Here is a 15,566-nt window from a genome sequence, read left to right on the forward strand (position 1 = left end):
AATTCATCTTCATGTGACTGACATATAACCAATGTAGAAGCACACTGCTGGCCTGAATTTTGTGCTCCACATTTGGCAGAAATAAAGCTGTTTGCCAATGTCTGATCTGGATCAAATCTGTTCTGTTGAGTGATTTAAGAATGCATAAGTCCGGAGCACATGATGATGTGACTACAGCAGCAGTTCTTTGTTTATGAACCAGATGATAAGCCTAGAGCATGAACTGAAACCACCATTAAGCTTTATGTTGAAGGGAACCTGGAGAGGTAAAATCCTGGGTAAATTCCTTTCCAAATATATATCCTGAATTACTTCAAATAAGTTAAATCTAAAAATTGTGGAGTTTTTGTTAATTTTTATAGTATCTTGCAAATGAATAGCTATCCATGTCTCTAGGAGAATCACATCTAATGGAGCAGAAGACTAGGGGAAGATGACTACACAGAGGTGTGCTGTTAAATATAAAATTGAACTAGGCAGAAGGTATTCAAAGGACATAGAGGTCTTTGTTGCTTCTGTTCTTTCTCATCAGCAGTTTGCCATACTTAGAGCTTGTGCATAACTTTTGGAGAGTTTCATGCAGGATTTTTTTTGCCTTTTCTTTAACCCACAGGGGATGTGTGTGACTCCAACCCATGCAAAAATGGTGGCATCTGTCTGTCAGGGCTGAATGATGACTTCTACTCATGCGAGTGCCCTGAAGGCTTCACAGACCCTAATTGCTCTAGTATTGTGGAGGTTGGTAAGTGCAAACTTTAAATACTGGAATAATTGTTTGAATATCCCATTAGTCTGTGGCTGGCCAACTGGTCATTGTGTCTACAGCATTTTTTTTATAGTGCTGTGGTCATTCTATTGTTCATTATTGGTTTCTTAGCCTTATCTGTATATCACAGATGTCTAAATCATAATTACTAGTTAAAATAGTATCTGATGTGTATCTGTAGAACATAATAACTCAGGGAACTTCAGTGCTTGCATTCACAAAGAGAAAAGTTCATAGCTGTGACTTGAAGTTATCAACATTTCTCAAAGATCGATGTAATTAGATATTTCTGTATATCCTTCAGATGATCAATGACCATTTAAAGCTTGGTTTCTGATAGTTTTATGTCTAGGTACCTATTATTGATTGAAGAGTAATTACTTAAGCCAAGTTACAGAAATCGTATAGGAGAAACCAGAATAACGCAGAGTAGTCACTTCAAATTTCAAAACAATTACTCAGCTGGAGGTTGTGATTAGTCATTATATGAGTGCACAGAGTGCAAGCCAAATGCACTGAAATTTTGTGATGTGAGTTTGACTCAGAGTAAACATAATTTTGAGAAGTAGCTCCAAAACATCTGACAGGTCAGGTCTTAAGAAAACTTAAGAATAAAATGAAAGTGCAAGGGAGAAAAGTGTAGACAGCTCATTGTATCACAAGCCATCCCACTATTTTTGATCGAACAAAGGAGCAGCAAGTTGACCAAAGTCTTCTATTATCCCAAAGTCGGTATAATAGCACGTATGGCAGAGCAAAGCAATAAACAGATGCTACTGTTTAAATAGGTGCATTTTCTCTTCCATAGTATTGTGAGAGTTAGGATAGAAGGGTAAAACATACAGAAAAACATTGACTTACAGAAGAGATGGCAGTGTCTCATTTTGTTCATATCAGGAAAATAAGCAAAGTACTTCTTATCTGAAGACTTTGCATGCCCTGCCTGCGTTTCTTCTGGTGACAGCTGGAATATTTGAAAGCAGTACGACCCTTCTGGTATTTCATATCATAAATCCGTGTCTGCGATTCATCAGTCTGAGTTCCACTAAAGTGCTTCAGTCTGTGACAGCTGAGTAGTGCTCACCCGTTTTGCTTTTGCCAGTGGTGCTGTAGGACACCAAACTGGGGCAAAAAGGCAACACCAACAGCCTTGGTTCTGGGAGGAGTGGCTGACATGCCAGAAGGCTGTGCTGCCATCCAGCGAGACCTGGACAAACTGGAGAGTTGGGCGGGGAATAACCTGATGAAATTTAACAAGGGAAAGTGTAGAGTCCTGCATCTGGGCAGGAACAACCCCAGGTTCCAGTATAGGTTGGGAAATTCCATATTAGAGAGCAGTGTAGGGGAAAGGGACCTGGGGGTCCTGGTGGACAACAGGATGACCATGAGCCAGCACTGTGCCCTTGTGGCCAGGAAGTCCAAAGGCATCCTGGGGTGTATTAGAAGCAGGGTGGTTAGTAGATCGAGAGAGGTCCTCCTTCCCCTCTACTCTGCCCTGGTGAGACCACATCTGGAATATTGTGTCCAGTTCTGGGCCTCTCAGTTCAAGAAGGACAGGGAACTGCTGGAGAGGCTCCAGCGTAGGGCAACAAAGATGATTAAGGGAGTGGAGCACCTCCCTTATGAAGAAAGGCTAAGGGAGCTGGGTCTCTTTAGTTTGGAGGAGACTGAGGGGTGACCTTATTAATGTTTATAAATATATAAAGGGTGAGTGCCACGAGGACAGATCCAGGCTCTTCTTGGTGGCAAACAATGACAGGACAAAGTGTAATAGGATCAAGCTGGAACATAAGAAGTTCCACTTAAATTTGAGAAGAAACTTCTCAGTGAGGGTGACAGACACTGGACCAGGCTGCCCAGGGGGGTTGTGGAGTCTCCTTCTCTGGAGACATTCAAGACCCACCTGGACATGTTCCTGTGCAACCTCACCTAGGCGTTCCTGCTCCAGCAGGGGGATTGGACTAGATGATCTTTTGAGGTCCCTTCCAATCCCAAACATACTGTGATACTGTGATACTGTGAAACTGCCACAGCTAGGATCAGCTTAACACTGCAACCAGCCTAAATCTGTGTGGTTTTCATTCTTTAATAAATAAATAAATAAAGGCTAAACAGGTGCAACCCAAATATGTGATTCTGGGGATTAAATATATCCCTCTATCGTGAAATAAGCTGAGTAGAACTTGGTCCAGGAACCCAGGGTTGTTGGGTGGGTTTTTTGTTGTTGTTTTCTGTTTTTCCCTTCTAAAAATAATGATAATGTTATTCTGTGAATGAATTCTAAGTCTCCACAATACAATTTCAAGGGAGTTTGGATTGAATTTGATTTCCCTGAACATAAGTTTTCTGCAGGCAAATGAACTATTTCTTGTGAGAGCATGACCAACTTTGGTCAGACATCAAGTGCATCTTTTTCCAACCATAAAATACTATGGTTATTACCTAACATTTGAGTTGCACAAGAAACTGCTTGCTCCCTTTAGTACAGTCAATAAAAAAGTCAGAAGATGTTGCCTCAGAATCCTGTTTTCCATCCCTTTCCCTACCATTTCTATATATGTTTGAAGAGTCTGAATTTATCCTACATCTATATACCATGCTACCCTAAAATGACCTTGACATGGTTTTACTTCAGGGGCTTTATCATGTGCTTGATTCTCAGGAAATTGCATTGCTCGTATCTGGGAGGATAGCAAACCTGAGTGAATCTGAAATAAAAGCATATTGTGATAATTGCCACTGTAATTTACAACTAAATACTAAAAAAGACTAAAAAAATACACATACACTTAACTAGATTCTTGTAACACTTGAACAAAATCTCAGTTTGGTAATCAGAGTAAAGCATAAGCAAACAGAGTGCTTGGCTTGAGAATATGTAGTAATCACAGAGTTTATACAGGCAGAATATTACATGTTTAGTTTGCAATCCAGAGGGAGTATCTACTGGACAACATTGTTTAAGTAAATGACTTATTAATATTCCTATGTTAGCTAAAATCCAGACTGTTAATTTAATCTGTTTGTCCTGTGTGATTATGCCATTACTAGCCATTACTTTTTCCAGTACTTTTAGAATATTTTTAAAATAATCTTTTGCATTTTAGTAAAGGCTGCCTGAGGCTTTTTCAGCACTATATTCCCCTACACAGAGTCATATAAACCACTGAAAAAAAATCAAGATGATGTTTCAATTTTTCCTGTAAAAATGATGATGAATAGTGTAAGTTATTAGTCAATTAGTCTCCATTAATTCAAACACTGAATGTTTCACGTAAAATAATCAGTTGAAAGGTGGGTCTGTGAGGAGCCCAATACTGCAAGACCCCATGTGATCACTTTTACCAAGAGTGTTTATTAGCAGATATAAGGTTGTTGAAGAAATGCTGACAAAGGTTACTTGTTTTTTGGCTTTTTAATGAGTTATTGCCCAAAAGCTATTTCTCTTAACCCTTAGTATCTCAAAAAAGTTTCTTGACAATTTCCTGTGTAGTTGAAAACACTAAGTTGATTGCAAATTAGGCACTTATGATGTCAGGAGGGTCTGAGTAAAAAGAGAAGAGGAGGATTAAAGTTAAGAATCAACGCAAAGAGGAGCCTATGTCAATCTCTCTCCCCTCTAAATGGCTGCACAGCAGATTTTAAAAGTAGTTGAACATTCTATGTGGCCCTCTCATTAGTTACCTTGCTATTAGACTTTATTCAGTTCCAGTGGCAGGATACTGTTGATCTCCAGACACGTGCTGGAAAGTCACAAACTTCCAAGGAACACACCTCAGACAGGAGGATTTCACAGTAAAAGCTAACAGGGATTTTACTTGATCACACATTAAAGTGGGTAAATAAAAAACAATACCATACAGATAGGAAGTTATAAATTCATGTAAAGGAAAAAAGATAGATGCATAAAAGTACATAAAGGTAAGAAGATTAAATATTTATGCTGAAATCTTACCTAAGTTGATCAACAAAGATTCAAGACAGGGAACTGCATGAATATTTCAAGAACTCAAGAATGTAACTCCCTTTATTATGTTAATAAAACGAAGATGTAAAAAAAAAAAACCCAACATGATCACAGCACCTTATTTCAATCTCAGAATATTCATTATTGCTGTTTTTTTCTAAATTTACCTGTGGAAAATCCTGGCTCCTCTGTCATTCGTCTCCACTGTTTTCTCACCCTGCAACTTCATGTGTATGTAAAACAAAGTTTTGTTTGTAAGAGCAATTTATATATTTTAAATTATTAATCATATCCTGATCTCACTCTTTCTCTAGTGGTAATCCTTCCTTATCTCCTGTGTTTCCTTATATTAAATACTATTCATACTCATATTAAAAGAGTTGAAGTTAGACAACACATCTATTAAAACACCCTGTTTGTGCAGCCAGGTCATTTCAATGCTCTGTGTATCACAGCAGATTCTGATTATCTGATGAATCAGCAGAGAATAAGATAGAGGAAGACAGGAGAATGTACATTTTGGTTCTTTTCAGTACAGCACATCCTCCAGTGAGGTATAATAAGAAAGGGTTTAGCTAAACAGATAGAAGCTAATTATATCAAGCTTCCCAAACAGTAGTATGTTTTCCAAAGATAATAACAACCCTATGGCCTAAGTTACCTCTTTAGCAGACTTCAGTCTATATCTTTGGAAACTTGCATTTTAACCTAGATTGAGAAAGATTCACATGTAGTTAACATTGTTATTGGAATACATTACAGATGACAAGTTGACAGACTTTATATCGTTTAAATAGCTCACAAGTAATTCCCAGAAGCCATGCAAATTACAGAAATACCATAAACTACAACTGATACATACAATTAATAGAAGTCTTTAATACATAAATTCAGGAAAACTATTAGCATGCCTTCTAATCAACATGGGTAATTGATGAAAGACAAGTAGTTTAGCCATAGACAGTACATGAGGGGAACAATGTCAGTGTGGCCATAGACATTGAAATAATACTGGGAAAAATCTATTTTCACATGAAAACTTTCTGTTTTGCTTGACATGTGCACAGGGGATATCAGGGAGAGAAATACATGATGGAAGACAAAAGCTGAAAGAGCAGTCAAGTTTAGTATGCCGTAAGGCTATCACAGTTTGTAACATGAGTAACCATGTTGTTCACATTTGAAAAATGAGCAACTTACAGGTATTCAGTTTTGATCTTCCAAATCTGGAATTCTCTAGCTGTCTGAGAGGATAAACTGGTGAAGATGTTTAGTTTATGTAAGTGAAAAAAAACTGATGAAGATGTTTAGTTTATGTAAGTGGAAAAAAAAATGATATATGATGATAAGGAGGGTAGAGAAGCCATGAGCACATTAAAGAAGAATGGGGAACACTCTTGAAAGCTACATTCGAACAGACTATTGGTACCCTTTTGGAAAGTGTCTTTACGCTCTCTTACCTCAGCTGTCAATACTCACTGAGAGGAACTCGTTGAAAAACATAGTAAAAATATCTGTGTGCGTTTTAGAAGGGTGGAAAGGCAAGTTAATGATCTTATACACATAATACAAGAAATTTGGGTCTGAGTGCAGCGTTGTGGCTGAGAAAAGGGAGGACATCTGAAAGGAAAAAGAGAAAAAAAGTGATATGCCAGTTTTGCATTACACCTTTATTCTGCCAAGTGATTAAAAAGAAATTGTGTGATTCTTTGTTTTTCACGTTACAGTGTTTTCTGTATCAGTTTAGTCTTTCCAGTATCCAAGGGAAACTATTTATTTGACAGCTACTGTCTCTGAGCCTAGGACACAGGAATCAAAGGGTTTCTTCCTTTTTCATGGTGTTAAATAAAAATTCAGTAAGATGGATTAAAACCAGCATTCCACAATCTGTTGGCTTTCTTCGCACAACCTAATTCTTTACCTTTGCTGCCTTGAACTCTATACTGACAGGGCTACAACTTGTCAAATAAAATTAAAAAGGATAAAATTCTGTCATTGCTTTCCAGTCAGTGTTACAGGTGCTTTTTAATGCCATGAGTGGAAATGATTGAATGATTTCAAAGATGTTTTTATAGTTCTACAGTACATTATTTAAGGAGAATTGTTTGCACCACACACTGAACATATGTTCTATGGATTTTCTTCGTAAGTTAGAAATAATGAAATCCATTCTTACAAAAGAATTCTAATGGTATAATGTCATGTGTATCTAGTATGCAACTGATATGAATATAGCTGCCTTACCTCTAAATTAGGAAGCCTGAAATATTGCAAATTAAAGCACTGGCAATCACAAAATCAGAGTACTTGAGGATGAGAGGCACTTCTGGAGATCTCTATTGTAACCCTGCTTCTCAAGGGATTATAAGGGGCACAGGTCTCTTGGGGCCATGTCTAGACATGCTTTGAATACTACCAAGGATGGAGACTTCACAGCTTCTCATGACAATCTATAGCAGTGTTTAATTATGTGGAAGGTGAAAACAAACAAACAACACCATAAAACCAAGCAAACAAATCAACTAACTCCAACATTGAAATGTATTTAAGCCATATTTTGCGAATTGTAGTTTCTTCACATTTTCTCTTGTTATGTCACTGTGTGCCACTGAGGAAACCCTGGCTCTGTGGTCTTTATTTCTATGAGACTCCTCCAAGCTAAATAGTTCCAGGTCTCTTAGGTTCTCCTCATATGTCAAGTGCTCCATTTCCTCAAGGATTTTAGGATTTTTTTTTCATGTCCCTCAGCCTGCTAGCAGTAGTCACCCTAGTATAATACAGAACTCAGTGCAGATTGCCCAGCATATCGGGAATCAGAGAGTGGACTTCAGATTTCAGCATCTGTATTTACTAATATATATGTAGCATCACCTAAATTGACTCTATTTATTGTTATCATGACAGAATCTACCTAAGTTATTTATTCACCATGATTGCTATTGCTTACAGGAGACTTTACTATATCGCTGAGAGTTCTTTGGTAAAGGGTCATGCTTGGTTGATCCTGATTTATTTGGAAAAACTGCAGATGAAGGGAGTGTCTGTTAATATTCTTGTTCTTGAACATTGTTTCAATGGTTCTATTGATATAAAAGTGAAACAGCAGAAGACTGTGTTGAGCCTGTGTTTATTTGAATGTAGGAAATAAAATCAGGTTTCCTAGTTGAATGCTAGTCTCTTCTGGGAAAAAAAAACAAAAAAGTGAGATGGATTGGGAGAGTGAAGGTAGAAAGCAAGTTCTTCTCTGCTGGGCTTTATCTATGATACCTGTTTGCATTCTGTGTTGATTTCTTTCCTTGTGGGCAAAGAGGGTAAGTGTTGTTTTCTTAAGCAACAGCTTATTGCTGCAGGGTTCTTAATAATGTCCGGGTTTCCACTTTCGAGGAATGAAAGAAATTGTTAAGCGGAGCCCTATCAGCATGGCACCTGATGAAAATGAAGCTGATTTTATGTGAATCTGATTTTTGTTTGGTTGGTTTTAGTGGGAAATATCCCCCAAGGTATTTGTTAAGGTATTTGAAGTGCACTCTTTTATTACTTTCCTTATGATCCGAATTTGCAGTATGAATATGGAGTACTAAATTCCCTCTTAGTAAAGCTGTACCAGTTGTACATTCAGTATGTTGCGGACGTTTCTCAGTGTACTGCTCCGAAGTCCATAGCCTATAGTTTTACATCTCCATTACAGCAGTGTTGTATGTGAAATTCACAATAAAACAGGTTTTAAAACAGGAACTGTCATATAATCAGGACACTAGGCTCATTAGGAGAGGTTCTTAGAGTTTACAGAATTCTGATGAAAGACAATCAATAGATATTAATAAAAATAATTTGACAAATTTTGTCTTAATTTTCAGTTTCTGGGTTGTCTGAAGAGTGCATACTGCACAGAAATCTAAATTGAGTAGACTAAATATTAATACATGTGAGTAGAATGGCTTAATAGATGGCAGTAACTGCAGTGCAGAAAATTTTTGATAATTTTACAATGTTTATGCCAAAAGAATTGCCTTTGGTATTGATTGCTATTAAATCTCTTGTGAAAATATGGGATTAACTCAAAATTGGTGAGAATAGTAAAATATTAATAGAATTATAGAGAATAATAGAATTATTAATATTAAAATATTAATAGAATTATAGAGTACCAGGTTGGAAGGGACCTAAAGAATCTTCTTGCCACTCCATTTGTCACAGGCAATCTGCACCAGGCATGAAGATATTAAACAGTGTTGGGACCAATATTGATCCCTATGGGACACCACTGGCAACAGGTTGCCAGTTTGAAAAGGAGCCATTTCCACCACCCTCTGGGAATGGTCTGTCAGCCAGTTTCCCACCTACCGCACAGACCACTTGTCTAGACCATAATGTATCAGTTTCTCTAGGAGGAAGCTATGAGAAACCATATCAAAAGCATTGGAGAAATCAACTGAATAGGTTACTTTGTCATAGAAGGTGGTCAGGTTTGTCAAGCACAATTTGCCATTGGTGAATCCTTGCAGACTTTTCCCAATCACATGCTTCATTTGACTTGTGATTGCCCCCATAACTTTCACAGGAACTGAAGTAAGAATGATGGGCCTATAATTTCCTGGATTCTCCTTTAAGCCCTTCTCATAGATAGGGGTGACATTAGCCTTCTTCAGTTATCCACAGACATCCTTCAATGTCCATCTTAAAGATTATGTACAGCAGCCTTGCAATTATGACAGACAGCTCTCTTAACACCCTCAGGTGAGCATTGCCAGAGTGCATCAATTCGTAGGGGTGAACCTTCTGTAATAGTTCACATACCAGCTCTACCTTCACTGATGGTGGGTCTGCATTAGTATCAACCTGGATTTCTTTTTCCAAGGCCTGGGACCCAATAGTGCTGGAAAAGACGGAAGTAAAGAAAGTGCTGAGAACCTCTGCCTTTTTGACGATGTTGGTAACTATTTCATCTCTGCTGTTTAGCAGTGGGCCGGTATTTTCCTTCTGTTACTGCTTGTTCTTTATGTACCTGGACAACTTTCTCTCACAGTTTTTAACATCTTTGATGAATTTCAATTTGAGCTGAGCTTTTGCTTTTCTTACTGAATCTCTGCACATGCTAGCAATACCCTTGTAGTTCCCAAAAGGTATTATTCTGGTTTCCACCTCAGGTACACTTATCTTTTTGTTTTGAGCAGACTTGGAACCTTGCAGTTAAGCCAAGGGTTTCTCTTGCTTCACCTACTTCCCTTACCTTTAAAGAGGATGAACTGGATTTTTGCTTCCAAGAGAGCATTCTTGAAAATCTCCCAGCACTCATTAGCTCCTTTATCATTTATAGAAGCTTCCAACAGAATCCCTCCTAGCTGAGCTCTGAGCAAGCTGAAGTTTGCTCTTCTAAAATATAAAAATGTGGTCTTAATACTAACCTTCAGCATGCTCAGCAGGATCCCAAACTTCACAATATTGTGATCACTGCAGCCAAGGCTGTGACTAATCAATATATTACAAAGCAAGTTTTCTCAGTTTGTGAGTACCAAGTCTAGGCGTGACTCATTCTTGGTTGACACATCTAACATTTGTATGAGGAAGCAGTCCTTTATGCATTCCAGGAATCTGATGGATCACACGTGAGCTGCTGTATTGCTCTTCCAACAAATGTCTGGGTAGTTGAGGTCATCCATAAGAACCAGGTTCTTTAGACCTGAAGCTTGCTTAAGTGACCCAAATGTTGTTGGCCTTACTGTCTTGATTCAGAGGTCGGTAACAGGTGCCTACTATAAGATCCACCTTGGAGATGACCCCTCTGTTCTTGACCACAAGGCATCCAACAGGGCCATAGTTGACTTCTATACATTCACAGTTCTCCTTAACAAAGAGTGCGACTCCTGGTCCTCTTCTTCCTTGACTGTCTTTGTGAAACAACCTCCCTTGATCTGTTAACAATGTTTTGCCAGATGCAGCCCAGGATGCTGCTGGCAACTGAAAAAATATAGTTTCTTTCCTATTTACAAATTTGTTATGTGAAAGCACAAACTGACAAGGAATGAGTAGTTGTAGTCACACACTAGAATGCTTGACAAAAGAGCAGAGGATCATACTGAGGGAGGCTTTATGCATTTTAGTCCAATTAAAGGGACAAATGAAAAACATAGACTCTTGTTGCCAGAGCTACTGCTCAGGATGAGACCTTGCAAAGATAAGTTTGTGAGCACGAGTTGGTCTGAAAAACATACTCTTAGCCCCTGTTTTCTATCAGAGGGATGAAGCTTTCGGGAGTTTATCATGCTTTGATTAGAAGTTCCAACACCAATGTCAAGTCTTGAATACAAAAATGTTTGAAAAAGCATGCCTGGAAGTCATTGGCAACTATGACAAAATGGTGAGGTGCTGGAAATTCCAAGTATATAGAGTGTTCTAAAAGTATGATGCTCTAGAAACAGGACTTGGCACAGTGAAGGTCAGACCTGCCTAGGCTGTGCGTACTGGAAGTGAATCGTCACCTCTGAGACAGGTCGAGTTGCACTGAGTTCCTGTCTTCAGCTGACCAGGATTTTTGCTCTACTTTAAGGGGTGAAGAGGAGACAGAAGAACAATCAGAAAAAAATAAGAGTGGTGTTGTGGTTGAGACGGACTAATGACATAGACCAAGTTCTTCCAGGATGAAAGTAGTAGATGTCATTTATTGCCACAAGTGCATTTTTATACAGTTTTACCAATTCATGTGTCTCTTCACTATTGGTTACAAGTTACAGCAGTAACACCTCACTGGCTAATTTTGCTATCATCAATGTTACTCTTCTACTCCATTCTCTCTCACGGGTACATCCTTAACATCTCCGGATACTCCTTTACTCCCATCTTTCTCACGGGTAGGCCTTCATATCTTCAAGGCTAATTTCTGGTCCCATGCCCTCCATCAGGGAATCCGTGGACCCACCATACTCCCCCACAGAGTGGCTTCCTTAGTAATGTGTTGTGTCTGTGTCCAGGTATATTCTAAACTGACTTCAAACAAGTAGGTAGAATAAGCCAATTATGTTTTAGCAGATCTCCCAGTAAAATAGGCAGCACATAAAAATCTGTGGAGAGCTGATGTTAATAACCAAGGGAAATTGCTCTCTGGATAGGTACTCTAAAGTTGCCTGGAAAAAGAATCTGCAAATATTTCAACTACTTTGAAAGAAAGAAATCTTGGTGGATAACAGCTGTAGCAGATTAAAGCAACTGAATCCAGTATGTGACACATTGAGATCTAATGAAAAAATATTCTGGTGCACAACCCTATGCACATTCACATCCATTAGTACATCTGAAGTAGTCCAGATGCCTGTTAGACTTGCTGACATTGTTGCTAGGGTGTTCTAAATGAAGTTCCATATTATGCTGACTTTTGTTGTTCAGTGATTATTTTTGGCTGGTGACGAAAGGTCTGGTGATCTGTAGTTTCTTTGAGGCCATGCAAGAATTGGTTGGAACAAGGGAGTGTTTTCTGAAGAATCTCATATTATGCTTGTCAGAGGCTCATCAGCTGCAGCACAGACTTTGGCCTTGTCCTAGACTCCTTGGTTCTGTAAAAGCTTGAAGAGCTATGTGTTTAATATAGGTGTCTCACCATCTTTTTATTATTATTCTTAGTAGTAGTAGTATTTGTATTTTTGTGTCAAAAACATATAAAATACACGTTTTATTTTTAAAATTACTCATAGATTGTTATTGCCCTTAGGAGAGTTTCTTGTGTTAGATCATTTTTGTATGTTCGCCATTATCTTTGCCAAATTCTAAATCAGAGATCCGTATGTTGTTGTCCAATTCTGAAGAAATGAAGAGTTGTAGAACTTTTTTTTTACAGTTTTAAAATACACCACTCATTAAGAATTATCAATAAGGGTCAGGGATTAATTAGTTTTCTGTTTTGCTGGAAATAGGGTGGTAGCTTTATAGATTCATTTTCTCGTTCCTTTAGTTTCTTGGCTAATGTAAAGTAAGTAGTTTTGTTGTTTTTGAAGAAACCAGATGACCTGATTTCTCATAAAATTTAGACTTAAATGTTCTTAAAGTACTGCCTCTGTTTATGTCCCTATTTTATATAATACAGTGTTCTCCTGGATTTTTGTGCAGAAGGATATGACTCAACAGCATGGAAACAACTTACTAAAATAAAAATGCCAGAAGGAAGCTGAAAAGGCAAATTGATCTTTAATGAGATGATAATTCTGGCATCCTGGGAGATTCAGATTCAGATTAGAAGATTTTAGACTTCTTAGGCAAAAACAATCAGATGGAAAGCCCGATGGTGTCCAGGTTAATGCAAGTTCTAAATGTAGTGCAGTTCCAGAGTAAAAGAAACAAAAATTAAAAGCTGAATACTGAAACCCAGAGACAGATGGACATTACTGTTGTTTCTTTCTTTTCTCCTCAAAGTTATTTTCCAGATGTTTTTTCAAAACTATTTATATAAAGGGCTCATTAAGCAGAGCAAAACACAACATGATTTGGAATCACATTTACTTATGTTTTCCTCCTCATATATGTTTGCTTATATTTAAAATAATGAATTAGCAATATATTTTTGATACTATAAATAGATGTAATAGTTCACAGACCCTTTTTCTTTTCTCCAGTAATAAATATTCTTTTTCTCAGAAGCAGAAGACTGCTTAATGTGTCTCTGAATAAATTCAATCTTTCTAATAGGAAAAGTTGCTGTTAGTAGCTTAGAAATTTCTTTACACTCTGTAACTTTGTAGGATCTGATGTCTTTGTATGCTCATTCATTTTTAATTTAAAATCTTTGTTAAGTCATTTGCTTAAGGATGCAAGATCTGATCTTTGCTGTTCAGCACACCATTTCAGAAATAACATTCTCTTAAGTGTTTAAATCATTGTGGAATAATTGATCTACTCAACTCTCTAACCATTTTTTCTGTTAAATTCCAGTAAACTAAATGAACTTGTTAAAATTTTAAACTGGAATGTATACAGCTAGTATTGTCTTGAACAAATATACTTTATTTTTAAGTATGCTAAAGACAGAGAGCTGTTGGTATAAATAGGCACAACTCTGAATGTAGAATTGTGCTGGTACGCACCAGGTGAGATTTTTATTTTTTTTTAGCAATACTACTATAATACTATTTTACCTTGATAAGTGGAATTACTGGATGCTTTAGCTCTTAATTGAGTTTGTTGTGTTGGCTGGTTGGGTTTTGTTTCTTCATGTGTTTGTTTTCAAATATAGATCTAATTACAGTAACTTCCTAATAATAAGTTTATGGTTGAAAATCCCTTTCTTTTAGACTACTGAATAAATGCAGGGATTATTTCAAGGAGTAAACAGGGCTTGTTCAGCCTTGAGAACTGAGGCTTAGGGGAGACCTTATCTCCATCTTCCAGTATTTAAAGGGTGGCTACAAAGGAGATGGAGACTCCCTTTTTACAAGGAGCCCCATAGAAAAGACAGGAGGCAGTGGGTACAAGTTACTCCTGAGGAGATTCTGACTGGACGCAAGAGGGAAATTTTTCATGATGGGAACAATCAGCTATTGGAATAATGTCACCAGGAAAGTGGTGAATTCTCCAACACTGGACACTTTACATATCTATCTGGACAGGGCGCTGGACTATCTTGTCTAGACTGTACTTTTACCAAGAAAGTTTGGACCAGAAGATCCTTGAGGTTCCTTCCAACCTAGTATTCTATGATTACATTGTTTGAAAGACCAAAGATCATTATTGAACTTCTATGAAAATTATAAGTCAAAATAACAGAAAGAAAGAAGTCCTTTCAGTTCTCAGAGAAATACTTTTATTTTATAACCCTTCAGCATAAATTAATGAGATGTTGGTGTAATCTGCATAATGAATGAACTGAAATGGTGCTGCTATATCCTGGCTCCAGCTGGCTCATAAAGACCCATCTGAGGGATGTCTTTACCGTCCTTACCTCACATCAGGGTAAAGTCAGCTTTCTGTCCGGATTTGTTGCTATTTTTTCAGAGGTGCCTGAGCTGCATTACCGCATGTCAGATGTTAACAACCAGGCTGAAGGACACCCACTGTTTCCTCTCTTCTTTCTTCATTTACTTGTTAAATTATCTGGAATGGTTGTTTTGGGGGTGAAAATCCACTATAAGCTGCATGCTTATCTTCATGTGCATCCATGGATACTGGATCTTGGCACACACAGGAAAAGGTACAGCCACTCTGGTGTGGCACTGGTGTTATTCGGGATAAGTTTTCACGCTTCAGCTATTTAATGGAAAGATGATTCAGGCATCCTTTTTCTTGACTTTTCAGTTTGGCCCCAGAATGAGCACTTCAGTGAAATGCTGACTATATGAAGTAGATGAATAATTTCATTCAGAGATACTGGGAGTTTTTCATATTGTATAACAGTTGTACAGCTTTCTCAATTTGTTGATGATACAAAATAATGATTAATAATGATTCAGTCATATTTATGTCGTAATATTAATGACCAAAATGATTAGGGCATGAGAATTCATACTGAATTATGGTTGCAGAATTAATATTTCAAATGTATTACTTGAGCTGAACAGCTGTTTGAGTATTGATATTGCACCATTAAAAGGGTCAATATAGTATTTCCTAAATTAAAAAAAAAATAAAGTAATCAATTAGATTAAAATTTATATTTTCAGCTGGTCCTCTCTGGTTATATCTATACTGTTAGAATATAAATTTAAGGTACAAACTCTTCAGTCATCCATACTGTCTTCATTTGAATCATGCACTGGACTGATCCTGCTGTAAACCGGGCAATTCAGAAGTGTGAAGCATGCACAAGGGGCTGACTTGTACATGAGCTTGATTTTTTTGTGGCTGAAATCAGAA

General features: G+C 37.5%; 1 protein-coding gene across 1 annotated transcript in view; it reads left to right on the forward strand.

Annotated features, from left to right (window-relative positions):
• The window catches only part of EDIL3 (EGF like repeats and discoidin domains 3), a gene marked incomplete at both ends in the record, with an annotated part of 256,953 nt that overhangs the window by 71,106 nt on the left and 170,281 nt on the right, over positions 1-15,566 (forward strand). Inside the window, one exon of the mRNA XM_080362067.1 lies at positions 614-742. Within this exon, the coding sequence (XP_080218193.1) occupies positions 614-742 (129 nt within the window). The remainder of the gene's footprint in view (positions 1-613; positions 743-15,566) is intronic.

The sequence above is a fragment of the Nesoenas mayeri genome, assembly GCF_963082525.1.
Source record: "Nesoenas mayeri genome assembly, chromosome: Z".
Lineage (NCBI taxonomy): Eukaryota > Metazoa > Chordata > Aves > Columbiformes > Columbidae > Nesoenas > Nesoenas mayeri.